This window comes from Acinonyx jubatus, chromosome B1, assembly GCF_027475565.1.
Source record: "Acinonyx jubatus isolate Ajub_Pintada_27869175 chromosome B1, VMU_Ajub_asm_v1.0, whole genome shotgun sequence".
Taxonomy (NCBI): domain Eukaryota; kingdom Metazoa; phylum Chordata; class Mammalia; order Carnivora; family Felidae; genus Acinonyx; species Acinonyx jubatus.
Window position 1 is genome coordinate 139,273,633 of NC_069382.1, and position 15,327 is coordinate 139,288,959.

Sequence of the window (15,327 nt, forward strand, 5' to 3'; positions counted from 1 at the left end):
AATTAAATTTTTAGCAACTTTTTTTCTAAGTTACAATTTATAGTAGTGAAATTCACCCCTTTGGTGAATGTTTTGGTGGATGTTGTTTGTTTATAGTTTCATAACCCTCACCACAATTGAGAAATGGAAGTGTTCTGTCACCCCTCACTTCATTTGTGTTGCTGAAGTCAACACCTACTTTCATCTACTTTCTATACTACATGGGAACACACACTGTGTAGCCTTTTGAGTCTGGATTCTTTCCTTTAGCATAATGCATTAGAGATTCATCCATGTTGTTGTCTATAACAGTAATTCATTTCTGTTGCTGAGTAGTATTCCATTGTGTGGATGTACAACAGATTTTTATTCACAAATTGAAGGACTTTTGGGTTTCCAGTTAGGGGTGATGAGAAATAAAAGCCCTGTGTAAACATTTAAAGACAAATTTTTGTGTGAAACAAGTTTTTATTTTCCTTGGGTAAATACTTGGGGTGGGATTGCCAGGTTGTATGGTAGATGTATGCTAAACTTCATAAAAAAAACGGTTTTCTGTAAGCAGCTGTATCATTTTGCTTCCTCACCAAAAGTATGGGAGAATTTTAGTTGCTGTGCATCATTGTCAGCACTTGGTATTATCAATCTCTTAATTTTTGCCATTTTAATAGAATGCAGGGATATTTTATTTATTTCTTTAATAATGATACAATGTGTCTTTTCATGTGTTTATATATCTTGATTCAAGTGTCTATTAACATTGTTTGCTTAGTTTTATTATTGAGTTGCTTTTTTCTAATTACTGATATTTAAGAGTTTATTATATATTCTGGATTCAGATCCTTTTTTAAAATAAGTGTTTTGCAAATATTTTCTCCTAATCTGTGGTTTGTGTTTTCTGTTTCTTTATAGGGCCACTCTCCAACTTTGTGATTATTTTTCACGTTTGCTTTTATACTTCTAGATGCTATACATTTCTACATAAATTATAGAATCAGCTTATTTTTGCAAAATATCCTGCTGAAATCTTTTTTGGGATTGTGATGAACATGTAGATCAGTTTGAGGAGATTCAGTATCTTAATCTTGAGATTATGTTTTCCAATCTGTGAATACAGTGTATCTCTTGCGTTTATGTAGGTCTTCTTTACTCTATTTCTTTAATGTTATAGTTTTCAGCATGAATATCTTACAAACACTTTGCTATATTTGTACTTATTTGATATTTTTGGTGCTGTTGTAAATGATACTGCTTTCTAAATTTCCAGTTACTCATTGATATTGTAGAATTAAAATGCAACTGATTTTTAAATATGTTGCCCTGTCTCTTGCAACATTTGTAAACACCTACAAAATTCTGTAAATAGACACTGTTTCATTTCTTTCTTTCCCATACAAAGTCTTAATTTGTTCCCTTGTTTTGGCTAGGACAGTATAAATACATGTGATGATAGTGCACATCCTTGCCTTGTTCTCAATTTTAGGGAAAAGCACTCAGTCTCTCACCATTAATTATATCAGTAAAAAGTTTTCAGGTGCATAGGTGCTTTTTAAATTTCCTTCTATTTTGCATTTGCTTGAAAGTTTTTATCATTGATGGAAGTTGAATATGGTCAAATACTTTGTGTACAACTTTTGAGATGATCATATAATTTTTCTTTAATTTGTTTATGTGTTGAATTATACTAATGATTTTCAGATGTTGAGCCAACCTCTATTCCCATTTTAAAAACCACTTGAAAAAAAAACCACTTGGTCTTTATGTATTCTTTTTAATATATTGTTGGATTTTATTTGCTAGTATTTTGTTCAGGATTTATACATTAATGATCGTAAGACATATGCTGTAATGCCTTTCTTACAATGTTTTTTATTGATTTCGGAATACTGGTGACCTCATAAGATGGGTTGGAGAGTGTTACTAACACTTCTAAAGTGTATTTTATTTGTTTATTTTGAGAGAGAGCGTGCACAAGTGGGAGAGGGGCAGAGAAAGAAGGAGAGAGAGAGTCCCAAGCAGGCACTGCACTACCAGTGGGGAGCCTGATGCGTGGGACTTGATCCTTCAAATTGTGAGATCGTGACCTAAGCTAGAATTAAGAGTGAGATGCTTAAAGGACTGAGCCACCCAGGTGCCCCAAGTGTTACTAACACTTCTATTTTCTGGAATAGTTTGCATAATAACATTTGTATACTGCTTTCTTAAATTATTGGTAGAATTTTCCAGTAAAACCATATGGTCCTGGAATTTTCTTTGTTGAAAGTTTTTAACTATTAATTCAATTTCTTTCATTGATAAAGGACATTGAGATTATCCCTTTCTTAGTATAACTACTCCAGCTCTCTTTTCTGTTTGCATGGCATACTCTTTTCTATTCTTTTACTTTCATTCTATTTGTATCTTTGAATATATAGTATGTCTTTTATGGACAGCATATAATGGATTATTTTTTTATTATTCATTCTGCTAATCTCTGCATTTTAACCAGAGATTAATCCAGTTACATTTAATGTGTTTGCTGATAAGGTAGGATTTTTGTCTGTCATTTTACTGTTTTCTATGTGTTAGGTTCTTCTTGTTCCTCTGTTCCCCAATTAATGCCTTTTTGGTTAAATGAGTATTTTCCAGTGTACCAATTTAATTCCCTTGTTTCTTTTGCCTATATTATTTTGAGTTATTTTCTTAATGGTTACCTTAGGGATTACAATAAAAATCTTAGTTATAGTAGTCTAATTTGGATTAATAGCATCTTAATTTCAATAATATAAAAAACTTTGCACCTATAGCTCCATTTGCTTCTCATTTATTCTATTATTGTCATAAATATTATCTTTACATATTATATGCCCATCAACATAGATTTATTATTATTGCTGTATGCAGTTGTCTCTTAGGTAGATTAAAAACACTAATTGTATTTATGCTATCTTCATTTATACTTATTTAATTATCTTTATTGGCATTCTTTATTTAATCATATGAATTCAAGTTTCATTTCAGCCTAAAGAAATCCCTTTAGTATTTTCTATAGGACTGATCTAGCCACAAACTCATTCAGTTTTGGTTTATCTGGCAATGTCTTAATTTCTCCCGTATCTAAGAAAGATATTTTTGCTAGATGTAAAGTTCTTAGTTGACATTTTTTTTCTTTCATCACTTTGAATATGTCATTCTTCTGCCTTTTGACCTCCACAGTTTCTGAGAAAATACAGTGTTAATATTATTGATTGTCTGTACATGATGTGTTGCTATTTTCCTGTTAAGATTGTTTTTGATTTTCTGTAGTTTTATTATAATTTGTTTAAGTGTGGATCTCTTTCACTTTATTCTACCTAGAGTTTGTTAAGTTTATTAGATGTGTATATTAATACTTTTCATCAAATTTGGGATGCTCCTGATTATTTTTTCAAATTTTTTTGTTCTTTGCTTGCTTCCTCTTCTGGGTTTCCCATCCTACATAATGTTGGTATACTTCTTGTATGCTGGTATATCTTTAATATCTGTTCATTTATTTTTCCTTTCTCCCCCCCCCCCCCATTTCTCCCAGACTGTTATAACCTTAGCTGGCCTGTCTTTAAGTTCACAGGTCCTTTCTTCTGCCTATCCACTTCTACTCTTGAGTCCTTCTAGTAATTATTTTCATTGTACTTTTCAACTTAATAATTTCTGTTTGGTTTCTTTTTTAATTATTTTGATTTTTTTTAATGTTTTTATTTTTTTCTGGATTTATTGAGATGTAATTGAGATATAACAGTGTAAGTTTAAGGTATACAGTGTATTGATACACTTACATATTGCAAAATGATTATCAGCATACTTGTAGCTAACACCTCCATCTCATCACATAATTACCATGTATTTTTTGTGTTGAGAACTTTTTAAGTTTAACTCTCTTAGCAAGTATATACTACAGTGTAATTAACTATAGTCACCATGCTGTATATTAGGCTCCCAAAACTTGTTAATCTCCTAACTGGACCTTTGTAACCTTTGACCATTATCTCCCCTGCTTCCCTCCCCCCTAGCCACTGGAATCCGCCAGTATACTTGCTATTTCTCTGAGTTTGGCTTTTATCCAGGTGTTTGCTTAATGTGATTCTTAATGATTTTACTAGTTTGAATCACTGAGATCTGCCCATCTTCAGAAGAATAACAGTCTGTATTATCAGGGTAGACAGTGCTTATAGGAAAATGTAGCAGTAACCAAGAGAAGAGATGAGGTTGCTTCATTCTTTTTATCTTCCTGATTCTGTTTCCCTGTGCTTACTCTTTTCTCAGCTGGAGGTGACTGTCCCTGAAAATTCCTCAATTGTTCTTATGCTGTCAGAAGTGGTTTTTTTGTTTTGTTTTTCCTGAAAGATTTTCTTAATGCATTGTGGTTCTTTAAGTGGCTGGCTATCTTGGTAACACCAAATGTTGTATGTCAACTGAATGATCTTACATGAGTATCCACATTTATTGTCAGAAGAGATGTGAACTTTGTTTTGGCCTAAATTTTAGGAAAGTCAGTCCCAAAGCTGATATAACAAACATGAAACCTGTCCTATTTCCTTCCTGTTCCTGCACTTTGCTGAAAAATAATAGAAATTATTGCTTTTTAAAATTTGTGTTTATTTACCTAGTTTTAGAAGAGCTACTTATTTTTTTGAGGTATAATTGACATACAGTAATACTGTTAGTTTCAGGTATACATCATAGTGATCTGAAATCTTTATACATTATGAAATGATCCCCATGATAAGTCATTACCATTGATTGCCATACAAGGTATTATATTATTGGCTGTATTCTCTTTGATGTACATTACATTCCCATGACTTATTTTGTAACTGGAAATTTGCTCCTTTTAATCCCCTTCATCTATTCTGCCTGCCCTTAATCCCTCCCACCTCTGGTAACCAATAGTTTCTTTCTGATATCTGCGTGTTTCTGTTTTTTCTTTAAGTTTTATTATCCAAGTATACTTGACATACAATGTTATATTAGTTTCAGGTGTACAGCTTGGGGATTTGGCAATTGTGCACATTACATGATACTCACCACAGTAAATGTGACTCTCTGTCACCATACAAGGTTATTGCAGTGTTATTGACTACATTCCCTATAGTGTACTTTTCATCTCTGTGATCTCCTTGTTTTATAACGAGAGGTGTAACCTCTGAATCTCCTTCATTGATGTTTCCTACCACTCACCCAGCTCCCCTCTGGAAACCAGCAGTTCTTTGTATATAAAGGTCTGTTTTTGTTTGTGTGTTCTTCATTTTTTTCAGATTCCACATATAAGTTAAATCATATGGTATTTTTATTTTTGTCTGACTTCACTTAGCATAATGCTCTCTAGATCCTTCCATGTTGTCTTAAATGGGAAACTTTCATTTTTAATGGGTAAATAATATTTCATTGCCTACGCATACCAATTTTTTTTATTTGTAGATGGATAGTTTGTTTCCATATCTCAGCTATTATAAATAATGCTACAGTGAACATATAGGTGCATATATCTTGTTGATGTTTTTGTTTTCTATTTGGTTACTTTTTGTGATTTTGATTTCTTTTTTGATATTCTTTGTTGAGACATCATTGTCATACTTTCTTTAGATATGGTTTTCTTTAGCTCTTTGAACATATTAAACTAGGTTTTGAAAGACTTGTAGTATAGTCCTCAGGTACAGTTTTTATTATCCTCAGAGATAGTTTCTATCCATTGTTTCCGCCCCCCCGTTATAAGGCATACTCTTGTTTCTTTGCATCCTTTGTAATTGCATTAAGAACTGGGACATTTTAAATAATGTGGCAACTCTGAAATTATGATACCTCCTATTCCCAGGGTTATTTGTTGTTTGTTCCTTTAGTGACTTTCAGAACTAATTCTGTAAATTTCATATTTTTTTTTATCATGTAATTATATTGAAATCTCTCTTCAGTTTAGTGTTCAGTTAATGCTTAGGCATAGATCTTTTAAAGTTCCTGGAACCAGTGAATCTTCCAATCTTGGCCACGTAGCTCTTTGTGTGTTTTGGGAAATGCTTTCAATAATCAGCCAAGAAGTATACCACTCTGCCTTAGCCTTTACTTCTTACTTGTGCACAGCTTCAAGATCAGGAAAAGGTGAAAGTACACTATTTTTTGGTCTTTCATAAGCATATGCAGAGCCCCCCACAGTTATGGTCTCCTAGAGTACCTGGAATATGTCAGAGCTTTTCAAACTCTTTTTTTTTATTTTTAATGTTTGTTTATTTTTGAGCAAGAGACAGAGTGTGAGCCGGGAAGGGGCAGAGAGAGAGAGAGAGAGAGGGAGACACAGAATCCGAAACAGGCTCTAGGCTCTGAGCTGTCAGCACAGAGTCTGATGTGGGGCTTGAATATACGAACTGTGAGACATGACCTGAGCCGGAAGTTGGAAGCTTGACAGATTGAGCCACCCAGGTGCCCCTGTCAGAGCCTTTCAGAACCCTTATTGAGCTCTTATCCCAAGCTTTTCTTAAGCATTTAGGTTAGTCTGTTGTTTGCCTTACCTGTTTCTATGACCTCAGGCAGCCATAAGTTAGCATAAGTAAGCATTTACCAGTAATGGTTTCCTCAAACATGCCTTAACACTCTCCACTACCCTTCATTCAAGTTGAAGGCTTTTAGCACTTGGCAAGAGTCGAGGAACCACTACCAAAGAAGTCAGAGATAAATGACTAGTCATTCCAGGCTTTGAAAGGCTGGAGTTCAATTTTGGTTGCTTCAGGGGTTGCCAAGCTGCCCTGGCAGTGAGGGACCAGAAGTTATCTAAACCCCAAAAATTACTGTCTTCACTGCTATTCTGCCCTTTTGTTCTTACGAAGGGGCAAATTTTTGGAAGTTCTTAGTCTGCCATTTTTGGCTTCATTTTCTATCCATTTCTGTTTTCAGTGAGGGGTGGTATTTTCTGTCTTTCAAGGAATTTGTCATTTTTTTTCTAAGTTGTTGAACCTAAGGACCTAAAGTTTTCTTAATATTCCTTATCCTCCTAATGCCTCAAGGCATTAAAGAGGGCTGTTTCCTAATCTTTAATTCTTGATATTGGTGAGTTGTGTCTTTTTTTTTTCTTCTGATCAAATGTAGGTTTATCAAAAATTTTTTGCCTCTTTTTCAAAGTATCATGCCTTAGATTTGGTAGTAGTCTCTTGTTTTTCTGTTATAAATTTTATTGATGTCTCCTCTTTGTTGTTCCTTCTTTCTGTTTTCTTTGGCATTCATTTGCTCATTTTTTAGATTCTTAATTTGGAAGTTAAGTCATTGCTTTTAGATCTTATTTTCTAAAATAAAGCTTAATCCTATAAATTTCCCTCTAGACACTAACTTAGGTACATCATACAAATTTTGGTGATGTATTTTCATTTTAGTTCAGTTAAATTTCCTTGTGACTTTCTCTTTGACCCATAGATTACTTAGAAGTGTATAATGTTTAATTTCTTTTTTTTTAATTCTTTTAATGTTTATTTTTGAGAGAGAGAGAACGATAGCGAGCAGGGGAGGGCAGAGAGAGGGAGATTCAGAATCTGAAGTAGGCTCCAGGCTCTGAGCTGTCCACACAAAGCCATTGAGGGACTTGAACTCACAAATCATGAGATCATGACCTGAGCTGAAATTGGCTTAACCAACTGAGCCACCCAGGTGCCCCATTTTGTGTGTGTGTGTGTGTGTGTGTGTGTGTGTGTGTGTGTGTGTGTGTTGTCTAATTTCAAAATACCTGGAGTTTTTTTAGTTCTCTGTTGTTGATTCTAGTTTTATTATGGTCAGTATGCTTTGGTTTTACTTCCTTTATTCATGTCACAGTTTGTTTTCTAGCCCAGAAAATGGTGTCTTGGTAAATGTTTGTGTACACTCGAAAAGATCATGTATTTTCCTCTGTATGAGTATAGTATTATATAAATATCATCATATCGGTTGACAGGTTTTTCTCATTTCCATCTCTACTGACTTTCTGTTTACTTTTTCTGTTGATAACTAGTGGAGGAGTGTTGAAGTCTTAAATACCATTTTGCAGTCTTGGGAGATACTATTCCACTCTATTCCAGCTTCCATTCTTGCAAATGAATTTTATTACCATTACCGTCTTTGTTTTGTTTTGTTTTTAAGTAGCTGGTTATTTTCCCCAAAGGGTTTTAAAGCTTTCTATTTACAATTGTCCTTCACAAGTTTGCCGTACAATGTAAAATGAAATCCTTTCATGTACTTCTTTCTATACGTTGTGCTTCTTCTGTCAGTTTATTCATTCTTTAAAAATTATCTTGTGAAAGTTTGCAGCCTTTTTCTATTTAAGTAATGTGTCTTCTCACTTCTCTTTAAACTGTCTTTCCAACAGGACTTGTTTCCTGTTGGCTGTCGTATGTCAGAATCTAAATTTTTTTTCCAGTTTTCTTGTTTGTATCTCCTGTTGCCTTTGGGTTTTCCCAAAGGACTCCGAGCTTCTAGTTCTGTTTACCATAATCATCTGTTATTATACAGAAACAATACTGATGTGATTGCATGATGTGGAAGGGGAGGAAGAGTCCTATAGTTTTATGATTAGGTCTCAGTCCCATTAAAAATGGGCCTGAATTAGATCTCCTTCCTGCTCTCTCCACCCCAAATTAGGCTAGAGAGGGCTGGAGTGTTGGGTATTTACTTAACATTAAATGATAAAACTTCACCTGATTATACTCGTAAAATAGTTTGCCTTGCATGCAGGACTTGTTAAGGAGAGCATTACTCTTCCTACCAGAAGCATAAGGGGAATTTTTATCCAGTCTTTATATTAAAAACCTGGTCGGTCTTCTGGAAGTAAAACTCAGAGAATGTTGGATATTCCTAAGACTGTGTTCCTTCTTGAGTTTTTAATTCTCTAGTTAATGTCTTCCAAGCCTCTGACAATTTGTCGATTATGATTTAACCTGTTTCAGCTATTACTAGTTCCATTTCTGGGCTTCTTTATCTGGACTTTAGCTGCCACTAGGCTGTGATTCTCTGTATGTGCCTGTTTGTGTTTAGGGCAGCAGTTTGCCTTATGATCTTAACTGTGGGGACAGAGTGACAACTTCCAGCTTCTTTCTTTAGATGTTGAGCTAGAGACCCAAGTCCTATTCTCCGTTTCTAGAGCTCCAACTTAATATATGTTAAGATTTTTTATTTTTATTTTTTTTAAGTTTATTTACTTAATTTGAGAGAGAGCAGCAAGCATGACCAGGGAGAAGGTCAGAGAGAGAGAGAGAGAAAGAAGAGAATCCCAAGCAGGCTCTGAGCTGTCAGTGTGCAGCCTGGTGAAGGGCTCAATCTCACAAACCATGAGATCATGATCTGACTGGAAATCACAAGTTGGACACTCAACTGACTGAGATACCCACGCACCCCAAGATTTCTTATTCTAACTCACATATTTTTACTGTTTCGTATTTTATATCTTTCTCTTATTGATGCATTTTGGGTAGTTTCTTTGAATGTATTTTTTCTGTTCAACAATTTTATTTTTAGCTATAATCTACTGCCTAACTCATTGACCATGATTTTTTTTGCTAGTACTTTGAGTATATGTACTAAACTACCCAAATATTTTAGTATGCACCTTGACTGACTGATTCATTCATTCGAATGAATGAATGAATACATTCATTCGAATGAATACAGGACTATTTGTCTTTCAGTTAGAATATTGTCTTCAAAGATAAACAGAACTTATAAAGGTTAATTCATTGTGCTGATTTGTGATAGTACTTCAGAATTGACTAAGTTTAGTATATATGTTTACATATATAGGTGGTTTTGGCAAACAAATTGTAGGTAGCTAGTATAAACAGTGAAATCTGGAAAGAAATAACTTTTCTGAAATTTTTCTTTAGGACTGTCTTAAAGTATTTCTTTAAATTCACATAATTTCTTAAAATTAATGTAACATTAAATACTGTAACATTCACTTTAGAAAATTAGTATTTTGTTTTATTGCATACATTTGTCTGGTCCTAACAATTGCAAGTCTTACAGATTTTATTTTTGTATTCTGATTTAGGCAATCCTTTATCACAGGATATTCTCAATTTATACCAGGACCCAGATGGAACCCGAAAGCTACTGAACTTCATGCTTGACAATCTTGCAGGTAAGTCTTAATGACAAAATAATGAACTCAGCATGTATTACTGCTAGCTTATATGTCACATGTTGCTTAAGAGCATCTGACCTTTTTTTTTTTTTATAATTTTTAAAATTTTGGAGTTATTATATTTCATGGTAGTGGGACAATCTTTACATATACCGAGTCCTTCCTATTTACCAAGCAATATGTTACGAGCTTTAGTTATATTATTTAATCTCTCTAAAGAACCTAGGAGGTAGGAATTTTTACTGGTTGCACAGATGCAAGTTCTGAGATTCAGAGAATAAAATGTGATTTTCCCAAATTACACAGCTGGTTAATGCTGGAGCTGTGAACACAAGATTCTCTTGATCACAGGTACATAGTTATTAATTGTAAGCAGATTACATGGATCCCACACACTGTACACATTTTTTTGTGAACAAAATTACTAGTTTGTTTCACTACACATTCGGGGAAATTTTGCAAGCAGGATTTTGATTAAGAACACCAAATGTATCTGACTAAAATAGTTGTATTCCAAATAGAAATTTTTTTAATATAAGAAGTCTATTAAGTATTTGACTTAAAACTTGTTTTTGCTTAAGCACTCAAAATATGAGTAAATGTATAGATGCTTGAATTCAGATATTTTTCTTGGAATAATGTCTTTCTAAAATACAGAATCCCAAACAGAGACATCTAGATTCCAGCATCAGGCCATCATCACAATATGTTGTCTATACTTTTTTTAATTATCTCCATCATAGAAGACACCTACGTAAAAATTTTTTAAAAATGGTGATATTTACAATAATGTAAAACCAAATTAATATCATCGCAAATATTTTTGGCTTATAAAAACTAAAGTCGATTGATGAGAGATAATAAACTTGAGAGGTTCTTTCAGTAACAAATTAAGACTATCTAGCTAAAAGTTTAATTCAGCTGTATATATAGTATGTGTACACTAATTCCTTTTTGCTTTAAAAACACAATTCTCCTTTGTCAATATAGATGTAGCCACTTGACCCAGTCATATGGTATGTGTTGGGGTTTGTGTGTATATAATTTTTTAGGAGGTCTTCAGTGCTTTAGATACGAGTCATTGTTGGCATATATGTTGCAGACATCTTCTCCCATGCTCTTGTTTGCCTTTCCACTTTCTTAATTTGTTTTTTGATGAACAGAAAACATTTTAACATAATTGAATTTATTGAGCTTTTCTATTATGGTATTGCTTTTGTGTCCTTTTTAAGAATTTTTCCCTACCCCAAGCTCAAGAATATATTTTCCTATATCTAAAAACTTCATTTTTTACTTGTAACATTTAGAGCTATCATCTTCCTATAATTGAAATTTGTATATCGTAGGAGTCTATATTCATAACTTTTCCATTTGACTTTGAGCCTTTTTTGGGAAAGACTGTCCTTTCATTACTGTATTTTAGTGCCATCTTTGTGATAAATTGTCATTGTATGTATGGGTTTATTTCTGGGGTTTTGTATTCTCTATTTAATTCTGTCTTTATGATAATATAACAGTGTCTTTAATTATGGTATTTTTATAAGATATCTTAAGATTCAATAGAGTAAGCCTTCCATCTTGATTTGATTCTAAAGTCTAAGCTAGTTTTGCCCCCATCCTTCTTTACCCTGTATTTTCATTAAAATTATTAGAATTGGCTTTTCAGGTTTCTCCCCTCCCCCAAAATATAGGAATTTAGGTTGAGATTATACTGAATCTATAGATTGCTTTGGAAAAAATTGACGTGTTTACAACACTGGATCTTCTAATCTAGCAGTGTTGAATATTCTTTCATTTATTGTGCTTTCTCTAATTTCTCTTGATAGAGTTTTAGGTTTCTGTGTAGTATTCTTTACATTTCTTATTACATTTATTCTAGGTATTGAGTTTTTTGATGCTCTCATAAATGGTCTTTTTTTTTTTTTTTAACATTTATTTTTGAGACAGAGAGAGACAGAGCATGAATGGGGGAGGGTCAGAGAGAGGGAGACACAGAATCTGAAACAGGCTCCAGGCTCTGAGCTGTCAGCACAGAGCCCGACGTGAGGCTCAGACTCACGGACCGCGAGATCATGACCTGAGCCAAAGTCGGCCGCTTAACCAACTGAGCCACCCAGGCACCCCATAAATGGTCTTTTTGAAAATGAATCTCAGTAAGATGATTATTGCTCATTTATGGAATACAGTTGGGTTTTGTATATTTATTGGTATTCAGACACCTTGCTAAACACTTGAAAGTGCCTTTGATAAATACATATTCAGCCATTTCACTAAAATCTTTTTAATCCTAAGGTATTTTTATTTTAATTCTACAATTGTGTCATTGCACATAACAACACTTTCATTACTCTCTAATTCTTATCTTTTATTTCTTTTTCTTGCCTTATTGTACTTGCTAAGATCTTTAGTAGGTGCTAACAGTAGTGATAATTTGTCTAATTTCAAAATTTATTAGCTTTTTGAAATTATGATTAAGTATGGCATTCACTGTAGTTTTTATATATATCAGATTAAGGAAGTTCTATTCCTATTTAGAGTTTTTCATGTTTTAATATGAACAAATGTTAAATACTATCAAATGCTTTTTTTTCTTAAGATGAGAATATGTTTTCTGGCCTTTATGCTGTTAATTTGGTAAATGCATTGATTTTAATGCTATACCACCTTTGTATTAAATTCAAGTAGGTTGCAGTATAGTATTATCCTTTTTATATATCCCTTTATTCAGTTAGCTAATATTTTACCTAGGATTTTTTGCATGTAAGTTTAAGTGAGATCGATCAATAATTTTCCTTTCTTCAATATTCTTGTCAGGTTTTAGTATAAAGATTATACAGGCATCACAAAATTTATTTTCTGTTAATTGGAAGAGAATATTTATGATTGGTGTTTCTTAAATTATGGTAGAATACATCAGAGTCTGGGGTTTCTTTGTAGGAATTGCTGATTTAGTTTCTTTAATAACTATAGTACTGTTCTGATACTCCATTTATCAGTTTCTGAAAGTTGTATTTTTTGGTAATTTTCCCATTTTATCTAAATCTTAATTTTTTAAAAAAATCTTCAAATTTATTTACCTGAAGTTCAGAATATCTTTTAATGTTTATTTGATAGTGTTGTCTCTTTTTCATATTCCAGATATTAGTTATTTGTGTTGCTTTTATTTACTTCATGCATAGTCTTGCCTGCAGGTATTTAGCAATATTTCTTTGGGGGGAAAAAAAAGAGCCAATTTTTAGTTTTAGTAATACTCTTTTATTATTTTTTTTAACATCAGTGATTAAAAAATTTTTTTTAATGTTTATTTTCGGGAGAGGGAGAGAGAGAGAGAGAGAGAGAGACAGGGAGATGGGAAGAGAGAGACAGAGACAGAGAGAGAGAGAGAGAGAGAGAATGAGCCAACGAGCGAGCAGGGGAGGGGCAGAGCCTGAGGGAGACAGAATCCAAAGCAGGCTCCAGGTTCTGAGCTGTCAGCACAGAGCCCAATGCAGGGCTCCAACTTGACCTGAGCCAAAGTTGGATACTTGATGAGCCATCTAGGCGCCCCTGATATCAGTGTTTTTTTAAATCTTTATTCCTTGGACTTTCATCTACTGTTATTTTTTCTAACCTTTTAACATCTAAATCATTAACTTTTATACTTTGTTTTTTTCCCCAAGTATTTATTTATAAATCTCTCTTTAAATCTGGCTTTTAGCTGCATTCTTCAGGTTTCAATTTGTATTGATTTTTTATCATTCAGTTCCGTATATTATCTAATAGCTCTCATCATTGTTTCTTAGATTGATCACTTAGAAATTTCCTTATTTCTAGGAGATGTTTTATTTGTCATTGGTTCCTACCTTAATTCCATTGTGGTCAGAGAGTAATTTATTTAAAAAAATTTAAAGATTTTATTTATTAGGCAGCATATGCTTAATTTTTCTAAGTGTTATGGATGCACTTAAACAGAATGTACATTCTGTACTTATTTGGTGCTGCATTCTATATATATAGTTTATTAATTGCCTGAATATGTCATACTTGATAATTACTGATTTTTATTCATTAGTGACAGCTGTGTTAAGATCTCCCGTTTTGATTATAGATTTGTTTATTTTTTATGTCTCTTGCAGGGATCGAAAGGATTGATTCTTTTATCATGTAATGGCCTTCTTTGTTCCTAGTATTTCTTTTTTTTTTTTTTAACTTTTTTTTTTTTAACGTTTATTTATTTTTGAGACAGAGACAGAGCATGAACAGGGGAGGGGCAGAGAGAGAGGGAGACACAGAATCTGAAACAGGCTCCAGGCTCTGAGCTGTCAGCACAGAGCCTGACGCGGGGCTCGAACTCACAGACTGTGAGATCATGACCTGAGCCGAAGTCGGACGCTTAACCGACCAAGCCACCCAGGCGCCCCTGTTCCTAGTAGTTCTTATTAATTACATATAGTGAGGGTTTATTTTCATATATCTTATCTTTTTGGTTATGTTTACCAGCTCATTATGTACTTCTCATTACTTTATTAATATAGCTATATGAAAATAGCTATGCAAATTCTTTTTGGTTAAAATTTGCACAGTATATCTTTTTCTCTTATGTTTAATGTTCTGTTTCCTTATATCTTAGTAATTCTGTCTTATTTTGGGTTTATTTTTTTTCTTGTTTTTGAAGTGAAAACTTAGATTTTTTATTTTAAATCCTTTCTATTTATAAATCCAAGTATGTAGCATTATGTATTTCCCTCTCAGAACTACTTTAGCTGCACCCCGCAAATTTTGATATGTTGTATTTTCATTTTCATTCTGTTTAATGTGTTTTTTTTAATTTCCTTTGAGACTTCCTCTTTCATTCATGGGTTACTTAGAATGTGTTGTTAAATTTTCTGTTCTTTTTGTTACTCTTCTTTGATTCCAGTTTGGGACCAGTTGGAAAACATATTCTGCATTATTTCAGTTCTTTTAAGTTTACTGGTGTTTGTTTCATTGTCTTGGCTAATGTTACATGAGTGCTTGAAAAAGCAAATATTCTGTAGTTGTTGGTGGATTGTTCTATAAATGTAAACTATGTTAGTTGGTGGTGATGTTCCACTCTTCTATATCTTTTCTAAATTTTCTATCTAGTATTCTTATTATCAAATACTGACATTATAGTGTTGAACTCCCCAACTGTAATTGTAGAGATGTCTGTTTCTACTTTCAGCCCTGGCAGTATTTGCTATATGTATTTGAAGGCACATTGTTTGGTGTATACATATTTAGAATTACTA

The 15,327-nt window shown here is 33.2% G+C and overlaps 1 protein-coding gene across 1 annotated transcript in view; it reads left to right on the plus strand.

Moving 5' to 3' along the window:
- Window positions 1-15,327, plus strand: part of CNOT6L (CCR4-NOT transcription complex subunit 6 like) — a 112,363-nt gene that overhangs the window by 60,323 nt on the left and 36,713 nt on the right. The window contains exon 5 of the mRNA XM_027058911.2: window positions 9,986-10,075. Coding sequence (XP_026914712.1) covers window positions 9,986-10,075 — 90 coding nt within the window. The remainder of the gene's footprint in view (window positions 1-9,985; window positions 10,076-15,327) is intronic.